This window comes from Dermacentor silvarum, chromosome 8 (genome assembly GCF_013339745.2).
Source record: "Dermacentor silvarum isolate Dsil-2018 chromosome 8, BIME_Dsil_1.4, whole genome shotgun sequence".
In the NCBI taxonomy this organism is placed as follows: domain Eukaryota; kingdom Metazoa; phylum Arthropoda; class Arachnida; order Ixodida; family Ixodidae; genus Dermacentor; species Dermacentor silvarum.
In genome coordinates, this window is record NC_051161.1 from 14,501,753 (window position 1) to 14,513,831 (window position 12,079).

Genomic DNA, 12,079 nt, shown 5'->3' on the forward strand with positions numbered 1-12,079 from the left:
GACCATGGAGCGCCGAGTATGGATGACGAGTCGTCAAGGCCACGACGGGAATGTGGCGTGAACGCTCGACGCGTGGGTGTGCGGTTTCACCAAAGACTGCTGTGAGGGCCAGTGCGGTGATTATCCTGTGCTGCGACTCGAATTGGTGATGATGCTTGCGAACATTCCCTTCGCAACAGACGTCGATGGTGTCCCCGGATACGGCCAACTATGCTGCTGATCACAGTGCCGTTCCGTGCAGTTTGCTATGCAGTTGCTGATAATAATTTCCAGGAGCAGAGCAAGACGAGATACGGCCGTGCGAATTGCCTGCAGTACGCGCTGGAACAACTGACGCCCTTGCAGTACTGACGGCGCTACGCCGGCCTTGGAGCCGCACGAACCGCAATCCGGCGGCCGGCTGACGACCACCCCTCCAGCGCAGCCGACACCTAGGGCGCAGCACTGAGAGCCACCTTCGAGCCCCGACAACGATCCCGCCTCGCAAGCCCGAGCAGTGCAGCTGACCAGCCGCCTCCGAGTCGGCATCAAGTGTCCGCCAGCTGAGGGCTACATCACCACAACGCTTCCTCGGTCGCCAACCTCGGCGGGTACTCAGGCAAACGGACGTCCCTAGGTGCCAGCCTCAACGTACGGGGGCCTTCTTAAGGGGGGGAGGATGTGGGGGAGCACACGCTGCCACCTTCTCCCGCGAGCGCTCGCCCGTCGCCGGCGCACGGAGCGCCCGCGACAGCAGCCGGGTGGACATCTCGTGCGCGCACACCGCGCGCTGCGGGAGCCGGGCGAACACGGGAGAAATGCACTTTGCCCTCTCCCGGTTCTCGTTCGCCTCTCGCGACGCGCGTGCCGCGCGGGAAGAGGGAAAGTATCCGGCGGGCGAGGAGGACACTCCCCTCGCGGAAAGGCAAAAAGGCATAAAAGAGCGCGACCGAGAGACCCCCGCTCGCTCTGACCTCGCTTGACCTTCTGCCTGGACGGATTTTTACCTGCTGAAAGCCGTGAGTGACCTCGTTCGCGTGACTACCACACGCGACGAGGCAAGCCTATTTTATTAGTTGTTACACAGAGCGGACTTCCCTCTACAAGTGTGTTTTATTGCTGACAGCAATAAACGTTGTTGAGTTGACTCGCTGGTTGCCTTATTCGCCCGAACCCTACGTAGCCGCGATTACACGCGCTACGGGTTGGGGAAGACCCCCACAACGCGAATGCGTGACTGGCTTCGCTTCCTACCGCCGATGTGAAGAAATTATCGACACAGCATGAAACTATCTTTTGTCACAGACTCTCAAACTGAACAACGTAAATTTTTTTCTCATTCAAATTTGCCTTTTCCCCAATTGCTCGACAATTCTGAAAATTTTGCAGCTCCTTCCATGTAAGAAAAATCCATCGGCGACTGTACTTACTTGCATAAGAGGTTGAAATTAAATATAACAATATTTTGTATATAGTCAAGCAAATTTCCAATTTTACCGACTTCGTTACATCGAGGTTTAGCTGTACAAAGTTTGCCGCAGTTGAATTATGTTCAGCGCAGTAAAATCAAGTAGTGCTCGTCCGCGTCTGTTGGGTCTTAATGTATATAGTCACGTACGAGTTTGTACTGCTGTGAACAAAATGACGTTGGTTAGGGAAGAAGAGGCTGAAGTGTCTCGGAGCTCGGTAGATGGTGTCACCCTGGCCACAGAGCTACAACCCTCCAACTGTATATATTGTAAATACATATATTTTCTCCCCGTAACATTTTGGTGGAGGTGCGGGGTAATCTCGCCACAAGCCGGCCCTGGATCTTCGCAGCGGGCGTCACATCGGTTCCGCTGTTATGGCTACTGACGCTGCCTCCGACGCTGACGCTGCCTCCGCCGCTCAGACACCGGTGGAAGTGGTACTAACCCAGCTACGTCACCCGGGAATCTTCACTGGCACTGGCAAGGTCGATGTCGAAGACTGGCTGACGTCGTATGAGCGCGTCAGTAAGCACAACAAGTGGAATGCCACACATTTGCTGGCCAACATGATCTTTTACTTGGGAGGAACCGCGAAGGTATGGTTCGAGACGCATGAAACCGAAATTGCAAGCTGGGACTCCTGCAAGGAAAAGCTACGCGATCTTTTCGGAAGACCTGTGGGACCTCAAATGGAGGCCAAGCAAGAGCTAGCGTCTCGTGTCCAGACACCAACCGAATCGTACGTCGCGTATATTCAAGACGTTCTGGCTCTCTGCCGTAAAGCGGACGCGGACATGCTGGAGGCCGATAGGGTTGGACACATCTTGAAGGGCATCGCGGACGATGCGTTCAACCTCCTGCTTTGCAGGAACTGCTCAACGGTTGAATCCATCATAAAAGAATGCCGGAATTTTGAGCAAGCGAAGAGCAAACGCATCGTACAACGCTTCGACCGACTTCCCAATACGTCTGCCACTTCCTCCTGCAACGACCCTCCGGCATCACATCCGCCTGCCACGCCAAGCTTGACACAGGTCATCTGCCGCGAACTTGAGGCTATGGCTCCAAGTTCTCACTGTCCCCATACGCACGACAACATGACCATCTCGCTCATTCAAGCTGTTGTCCGCCAAGAAATTGCAAACATGGATATCCAGTCTGCCGTCCGCCCGCGTCCCACCCCTACCGCTCCTGTCATTGCCTCTGCTGCACCTCGCCAGTCGTTCCCGAATCGATATCGGAACCCCTCTGAGTGGCGAACACCGGATGACAGGCCAATTTGCTTTGCTTGCTCCTGGGTCGGTCACATCTCCCGCCACTGCCATAGTAGCCGCTGGTACTCCTCGCCTCGACCGAGACCCTCGGTCTCTGTCGCCCCTTTCTGAACCATACCATGCCGGCCTTCCCTCTCGGGGAAACACCACTAGCTGCCCACCGTCACCGCAACGCCGTCAGTCCCGCTCGCCTACACCTCGACGTCCCTTGTCCCTGTCCTACGCGCGCCGCTTCTGGGGAAACTAAGCAATGCAGCCCCCGGAGGTGAGGCTGCGTTGACAACTCGGACTGCAAAACCTCTGCTGACCCCTGCTGCTCGACCGAACCTTGTTGAAATTTTTGTTGATGTACCCGTTCAAGCCCTCATCGATACTGGCGCTCAGGTGTCGGTTATGCGATCAGATCTTCGTAGCCATCTCCGTAAAGTGCTGACACCTGCCGAGTCGCCTGCCGTCCGAGTGGCTAATGGCAGTACAACAGCCGTGATGGGAATGTGCGCCGCCCGTGTTACCATTGCCGGTCATCCAGTGTTAGTCCTGTTCACTGTACTGGCCAAGTGTCCCCACGAAGTGATTCTTGGAATCGACTTCCTGACTGCTCATTCAGCACTTATTGACTGTGCAACCGGCACCCTTCGCCTTGAACTGCCCCATTACTTTGCCGACCCGACCGAAGACCACAAGTCCCGACTTCGTTCTGCTGAATTTGTTCGCCTGCAACCTGATGCTGCGACCTACGTCCTCATGGCGCCTTCTCCTCCACTTCGAGATAGTCCTTACGTGGTGTCCCTACTTTGCGACGTTCTCCTGGCACGCCAAATAGCACTACCAAGCTCAATTGTCACTCTTGTTAACAATCGAGCGTGGCTTCCCCTTCTGAACTTTGGTTCGTGTCTGCAAGTGCTTCCTGAGGGTGTATCTCGTGCTTTGCTGTCCCCTTTGGAAGAGTGGAGTAGCTGCTCTTACGCCCGAACCACGATTCGACACTGCTGCAGCTTCCGACCGTCCTACTTCAAGCAACGACAAGTTTACGCCCATGATAGCTACTGACCTACGGACTGCTTACGCCGACGCCCTTCCCCGTATTCTGATGTCCTATGAAGACATCTTTGATTTTGGAAATCGCCCGCTAGGTCGCACCCGTGTCGTCACCCATCCAATCCTCACTGGTGACGCTCCTCCTATACACCAGAGGCCCTACCGTGTGTCAGCGGCTGAACGCCAGTTGATCCAAACGGAGGTGGACAAAATGCTCTCCAAAGATATTATCGAGCCTTCCTGCAGTCCGTGGGCGTCACCTGTCGTTTTGGTTAAAAAGAAGGACAATACCTGGAGATTTTGTATCGATTACCGTCACCTGAATAAGATTACGAAAAAGGACATGTATCCGCTTCCGCGTATTGATGATGCGCTGGACTGTACACGGTGCCAGTTATTTTTCATCGATTGATTTGCGCTCTGGCTACTGGCAAATCGCAGTGGATGAACGAGATCGCGAAAAGACCGCCTTCGTCACCCCAGATGGTCTCTACCAATTTAAAGTGATGCCTTTCGGACTGCCCCTGCTACCTTCGAGCGCATGATGGACTCTCTTCTGCGCGGATTCAAATGGACCACATGCCTCTGCTACCTTGATGACGTCTTAGTTTTTTCACCAACGTTTGAGAGCCACCTTCACCGACTCTCAGCTATCCTTGATGTTTTTCGACGTGCCGGCCTACAACTCAATTCTGCAAAATGCCATTTCGGCCGCCGCCAAATACGAGTACTTGGTCACTTGGTTGACGCTTCTGGCGTCCAGCCTGATCCTGACAAAGTTCGTGCCGTTGGGGAGTTTCCCCTTTCGCGTTCTCCTACTGATGTCCGCAGCTTTCTAGGGCTCTGTTCCTATTTTCGGCGATTTATCCAGAACTTTGCCGAAATCGCTCGTCCTGTCACAGGCCTTCTGAAAAAGGACACCACTTTTCGTTGGGGACCCGACCAGGCTGAAGCATCAGTCGCCTTACCAATCCACCCGTGTTGGGTCATTTTGATCCGCATGCCTACACAGAAGTTTGCACTGATGCAAGCGGCCATGGCATTGGCGCTATCTTGTCCCAAACCAATCGCGTGATCGCGTATGCTAGCCGTCTTCTTTCTGCACCAGAGCGAAACTACTCGATAACAGAACGTGAATGCTTGGCCCTTGTTTGGTCCATTGCTAAGTTCCGCCCTTACCTGTTCGGTCGACATTTCACCGTCGTGACAGATCATCATGCCTTATGTTAGCTATCCTCACTCAGAGACCGGACAAGCCGTCTTGGCAGCTGGGCTTTACGCCTGCAAGACTACACGTTTTCTGTGTTCTACAAATCTGGGTGGTTACATAAGGACGTCGACTGCCTCTCCCGCTACCCTGTCGACCCACCCGATGGCACTGAAACCGATACAGATACCTGCGTTTTGTCGATCTCCGACTTCTCACGCATCGCCGAGAAGCAGCGTCGTGACCCATATTCGCGATCCATCATCGAACGCATTACCTCGGAGCAACAGGACGCTTCTCTCCGTATGTTTGTTCTCCAGGACGGGACCTTATATCGACACAATATGAATCCACATGGTGCTGAACTGCTCCTCGTTATTCCCCAGCATCTGCGATCGACAATTCTCTCGCAGTTACACGATGCGCCTACCGCTGGTCATTTGGGTGTCTCCCGTACATACGACCGTGTGCGCAGACGATTTTTCTGGCCTGGGCTATATCGCTCTGTTCGAAGCTACGTCGCTGCCTGCGAACTTTGCCAACGCCGCAAGAAGCCTCCATTGTCTCCCGCTGGCCACCTTCAGCCTATAGATATCCCCAGTGAGCCATTTTTCCGCGTCGGCCTGGACCTCCTTGGCCCATTTCCTACCTCATCCTCGGGCAACAAGTGGGTGGCTGTTGCGACGGACTATACCACGCGTTATGCCATAACGTGGGCCCTCCCTACAAGCTGCGCAACTGATGTGGCTGATTTTCTCCTCCATGAAGTGATCCTTCATCATGGTGCCCCACGTCAGCTACTCACCGATAGAGGCCCCTGTTTTCTTTCTAAGGTTGTCAACGACCTTCTTCGCTCTTGCTCAATGTCCCACAAGTTCACGATGGCTTACCACCCACAGACAAACGGACTTACCGAGCGTCTCAACCGTACACTTACGGACATGCTCTCCATGTACGTGTGTGATGATCACCGGGATTGGGACTCCACCTTACCTTTCGTGACGTTTGCATACAATTCGTCGAGTCACGATAATACTGGTTATTCCCCATTCTATCTACTATATGGCCGTCACCCTCTCCTGCCTCTTGACTCACTGCTCCCTTCTGACGCCACCACTACCACGTTCTATGCTCACGACGCCATTGTTCGCGCGGCCACAGCACATCGTATTGCCCATGACCGTCTTCTGGCATCTCAGACTATCCAGAAGCACCGTTACGACAGTCGTCGTCGGGACGCTCATTTGAGCCCTGGGTCCCTTGTTCTGCTTTGGGTACCCTCCCATCGTGTCGGCCTTTGCGAAAAACTGCTGCCACGATACGTCGGGCCATACCGGGTTCTTCACCAAGTCACTAGACTCACATATGAGATCCCACCTGTGAAGTCAAAGTCTTCTACCACCCCAGGAACTGATATCGTGCACGTTTCGTGACTAAAGCCCTATAACTCGCACGCTGATTCGACACCCTAAGAAGCATCGAGACGATGCTTCTGCCGGCGGGGGGGTTAATGTCACGTACGAGTTTGTACCGCTGTGAACAAAATAACGTTGGTTGGGGAAGAAGAGGCTGAAGTGTCTCGGAGCTCGGTAGATGGTGTCACCCTGGCCACAGAGCTACAACCCTCTAACTGTATATATTGTAAATACATATATTTTCTCCCCGTAATAATATCTGTACTTATTTGCACTATATCTGAAAGAATTAGGTTTAGCTCGTGTTACATCTTGTTTTATGCAAAATATGGTAGACATGGCTTGGAATTGAGCAACCTTCTGGAAGGAGCAAGAGAAAAAGTGCTTGACCAGTTTTCTTGCCCAGTACTTTGACTGGCTGTGCTTGCTTACCTTTTGTATATCTCCAACATTGTTTCTTTCCCACAATGGCTGAGGTGTGGCTCTGATTTTACATGCAGGTCAAGGATTTGACCGTCACTTGTTTGCCCTGAGAGTCTTGGCTGAAGAGAAGGGCCAGGCCTTGCCCGCTATTTATACAGACACATGCTTCGAAAAGGCAAATCACTTTGTCCTTTCAACATCCACTTTACATGGTACGGCGTTCAGTGGTGGTGGCTTTGCACCTGTAGTGCCAGATGGCTATGGCATCGGCTATGGCATGGTGAATGACAAGTTAGGAGCTCTGGTTAGCGCTTACAGCCCACATCGAGATGCCAGGCAATTCTCAGAGTGCTTGGTTGAGGCTTTAGATCGTATCTGTGTTGCCATGAAGTGCTCTTAGGGCACTTCACTTCAAAAGATAATGATATTGGGTTCTGCATTCCTCCTAGTTCAGCCTAGGTTTAGTTTTAACAAGTAGCGAGCATGAGGACAAGGAGATTATGCTGCTTGATTACTTTTTTGTATTCCTTGCTTAAGATGGTATTGATAATTCTGCGGAGAGAGACCGGTGTACCGTATCTTTCAGCATGATGGCTATGGTTTCAGTGTAGCACTTGAAATCACAATTGGAATTAGATTATGGACCAGTGTAAGCTATCAAATGCTTAGTAGGTTATAGTAACACGCTTGAGCACAGACATACGTACATATATATATTGATGTTTTGTACACTTCATAAAAGATAATAAAAAGTATTTTCTTGATCAGTGTGCTGTAATAAATACCAATCTCTTTTGTGTTCACTGACTAGTGAGGGAAAGAATATGTTACAAAATGGAGCTCTCATTTCGTATGCATTCATGGTAAATTAAGTTACTCGCATAAGACTTCTCGCTGCAACTGCAAAAACTACAGACACATTCTACAAATCAAGATGCAGTTCTAATGTACTTAAAACGAAACATAAGTGCCACAGATTTGCGATGTTCAGGGCTGAAAACTTCCAAGATCAAAGCCTGTAATGGGAAACACATTGCACTATTAGCATCAAAAATTGAAAGGCTGTGACTTCTGTGAAAAAACGAACTACTACAAAACATGGTCATACAAACAGTAGGCCAACACACTTGGGGCACACATTCTGTTGAACACTGCAACTGAGAACTTTGCTACACATGCTCAGGCTTCATGGCAATAACCTTTCTTCACAGGTTCTACGCCCATTAATCGTTTGACACCACAGTATGAGGCCATCGGGGTTTTTTTTTTGTTTTTTTCACTTGCCGCACCAGGCCCTGACTAAACAAACAAATGTGCAGAAGTCAGTGGTAGCAGTGAAAGCACCTATTGCAACACATTTTAACCACACACTCGATAAGAAAAACAACAGGAGAAGTAGCTGTGAGTGAACTGTGACAGCAGTTCTTCTGTTAATGCCTGAGTAGCACCTTACACACAACACTGCCATTACTGACACTTGTAAATTGCACCAAACTACTAAGAGTGGTATCAAATGTGCAAAGCCATCCCAGATGATAAATATTTGTTCACACATTTGTTAAAATTTCCATGTGTTAGTGCATCCATGCTATGTTTAAAATAAAGATGCCACAAGTAATGTAGGGATGCACCAACAGTGTAAATATATAAAGCAACACACCAGTCTAAAAACCTCACATTCAAGTGTGTAAATGTGCACTGGAAAAATCAAGTGGAAGCATAAACACAACTACATATCAAATAACTAAAACAAGAAAAGCACAGACAAGTAAACACTAGAGCAAACTGGAGTCATGGAAGCATGCAAAAAACCTCTAATCAGCAGCAGCAGCACTCTGGCAAGGCAAACAAATAGAGGGGAGGCCAGGTCAGTCAAGCATATACTGACTGTCCCTCTTTCTCTGCTCTGCATCGAGCAGTGTGTGACGCAATGTTTTGATGCTGGTGCATTTTGCTGAGTGAAAGTTACATGTTAGATTTCCAGTAACTTTCGCCTCAAGGGTGCAGCCTGAGCCATCACTGTGAAAAGCACGCAAAGCAACATTCTGCTCAATATACAAACACCACCTCCCACAATCACACTTAATACAGTATGAAACAAAAAATATTACATTATGTGATAATTGCGGCAAGAAGCTTTGTTTCAGTCACAGTACATGGGTTAAACAGAGCACATCTGCAGGTTAATAGAGATTGCAATGTTTGCATGACAACAGCAAAAAACAAATTTTGTGTTTGTTTTTGTTTCATTAGAAGAGGTGGGAAAAAAACCACATTAAAAAAGTGGCGATTACCTTGTTCTGCTTCACTGCAGGCACCACTGTCAATGTGAGAAGCGACCAAAATGCCCTACTTGCACATTTGTATATGTGTGCCGTGCAGGTGGGAATCTGTGCCACTCTTGCCTCTTATCTCTCAAGCGTAGTTGCGCTTGACACAATACTGAAAAAAGGCTGCAAAAACAGTGGCAAAGAGGTGCTGTAGTGACTGCTGAAAGACTAATCCAGAATATTTTGTGTGCACGTGGGCAAGCGGGAGGAAAATGTGGCCCCTTTCCTTCACAGATGATCCAAGTGCAATGAGAGAGCTGAGTGGTTTTTGTGGCCCTTGCATACACTGCTTGTCGTGTTGATGGAAGACACATAATCCATTTTACTTGGCCCAGTCTCGTGATCACCACTGGGGCAGTGACGTAGCAAGCACACTTCATGCTGGTGGCCCAGCCAGGCTCACTGTGCGTGGTGACCTTCTTTGTGAGGAGAGCCGCTTGTGTGTTGGCAGCACGAGAGTCAATGCATACTCAGACTGGCAGTGGCAGCCAATGGCACCGAGTTGGGATGAGCGAGAAGTCCCAGGCGCTGCTTGTGCTTCCGCTGCTCTGTCATCTGCATCACACATAAAAAAAAAAAAGGTAGAATGCCTCTGCCAAGGCTGACATTGAAACAGACATCAAGACTAAGGGAAAGTGTGTTCGGTATGTAAAATTTCCAAATATATACAGTCGACTTCCATTAATTTGACACTGACTGGATCGAAGAAATTGATCGAATTAAACAAGATGCAAGAAAACACCAAAACACACTACTGATTCATTTGGCAACATTTGCTCGAGTTTAACACACCTCCGAATCAAACATGTGCCAACTTTCTATGTGCAAGGGTGGGACTCCTGCGCCAATTGTGTCATTTTGATAAAAACGCAAATTCCTGCACCAAACTGTGCTCGACACGGAAAATTGACTGAAATTGCGCCACGCTGCGCCAGAACGGCTATGGTATGTATGCTCCGACAGTGGCCACTAAGAACGAGCGGATTCGTTCTCCGAAAAAGAGTGTGGCCGTTCACATTCCGCAGACCGCACAATGGCACCTCCCGCACAGTTTCTCGTAATTTTCACGCTTATGACACTGGACTTTTCAACACTTCTGACAAGTGGCCGGTACGCGCGCGGCCACTCCCGACTGTTGTCACTGCTGTCGGAATGGCCAGGGCGGCTGCATTTAGAGTAAACTAGAATACGATTCAGTGGGCCGAGCAGCGTGGCACTCCCTAGCAAAGGTGCAAAACAACAAAAAGTAGGCTGAGGGTGCTGCGAGCCAACTAGATATTAGGTAGGCATTTTATCGGCCGTATAAACTTGTAAACATTTGCTTACTAACTAAATTAATAACCATGGTGTCACGCACGTACAAGCAAACGAACACATCTCACTCAATGACCACGGAAACTTGCTGTTAAAATGCTGGAGTGCGAATTGACCTTCGTGCTACCTCTCGCTTCAGCACAAACTAAGCGGCGAAGACACAGCATGCACGAAGCTATCAGCACTCGTACTCTGTCCCCATCGCAGATCGCTTTCGAGATAGGGTACGCGTGGCTGCGCCATACACAGCAGCCGCCGGAGTAGAACCACCCCTCCTCCCCCCATGGCCTTGAGTGCGACAGAAGACGGCGCGCTAAATTCCTGCTTTCCTCCCTTGTGGGCGCGAGATTGAACCGCCATCGTCTGCTCAGCCTCGCGCACTTTGACTCACACATATGGTGCGTTACGACAATGTTATCACTCCACAACTTCATACAGAACATCACGGCGAGGACAGCCGCAGAAATGTACCTGGAGTTTCCAAATAATTGCTATCGCAATAAAAACAGATTGGAATAGTTATACATTATATCAGCCCAGGGTTTATTGCAGCTCTCTGGGTCTGCGGTGACATATGGTGACCCAGAAATTATGTTACCGAGTCGATTGGACTGCATAATTTCAGAACATTTTCCGCTATCATCATGAGTGTCTGCACGCGAATACGTAGTTTGATCGTAGTGCCACTGATGTCTTCGACTTTACAGGAAAGCATGCCTCGTGCCACCGCTCGACCCACTCTTCCATTTTCTAGTATGTATAGCTACAAATCGTGCTTTTACCACTCGCTTCGTGTTGGTATATTCTGTGTTTCGTTGTGGTTTCGCAGTGCGCTGGCATATTCCATTATTCCACCAAAATTCAGATTGGTCTGCTCCAGACTGCTTCTAAATAAAAATTTATCTGTTCCAAATTGCACCAAAATGAAATTTAGTCTGCTCCAAGCTGCTCTAAAATACAGTTTTGTCTGCTGCAAACTGCTCCAAAACACAATTTTACTTGCTCCAAAAATTGCTTCAAAATGACTTTCAGCAGTCCCACACCTGCATGTGTCCGAAGTAGAAAACTAACATAGAAATGGCTTAAATCTTCTAACCAAAGTAAATATATATCGCGCACCCAATTTCTTAGAATGGCTGCCGGTTTTTCTAAGTTAAGCTTCGCCGCAATACAGCCATGTTATGCGGTAAAGTGCACGAATGACATGAAGGGAGTTTTGGTTTCATATCCAATTGCATCGCGCAGGCAATTTTCGGCCCCATCTCCTTGGAAAATAAAAGGTGCCCATTAGAATTGGGTAAATACCATAATCAGGCATTGTGAGCTACCATTATTGCTTAAAAATCTTCCTTGGGCGGGCAGAAAATAGGCGTTTTTGACGGGAGACGACGTGTGTTCAACGCCTTCACTGTCCCTAAGCTCCGCTGAGACAGACACTGCCACTAAAGGAGTCGTTGGTGGGGACACCATATGGGTCAGGCGCATGCGTGCGGAATGGTCAAGTTCGAATTATCCAACAACTACCAATTTTAGGATTGAAATAATGAACGTTTTGGACCATAGAAGCGCATGGGCGCCGGCCAGGGCCTTCGGTCGGATTGAATTAACCGAAAAATCAAATTAACAG

At 49.5% G+C, this 12,079-nt stretch overlaps 2 protein-coding genes across 2 annotated transcripts in view; one reads left to right on the plus strand and one right to left on the minus strand.

The window, feature by feature from the left end:
* The window catches only part of LOC119460658 (carnitine O-palmitoyltransferase 2, mitochondrial-like), a 27,233-nt gene extending 19,658 nt beyond the window's left edge, over positions 1-7,575 (plus strand). Inside the window, 1 exon segment of the mRNA XM_037721695.2 lies at positions 6,886-7,575. Coding sequence (XP_037577623.1) covers positions 6,886-7,208 — 323 coding nt within the window. The 3' untranslated portion in view covers positions 7,209-7,575.
* Positions 7,509-12,079, minus strand: part of LOC119461957 (inositol 1,4,5-trisphosphate receptor type 1-like) — a gene marked incomplete at its 5' end in the record, with an annotated part of 266,368 nt that continues 261,797 nt past the window's right edge. Inside the window, one exon of the mRNA XM_049672350.1 lies at positions 7,509-9,693. Coding sequence (XP_049528307.1) covers positions 9,598-9,693 — 96 coding nt within the window. The remainder of the gene's footprint in view (positions 9,694-12,079) is intronic.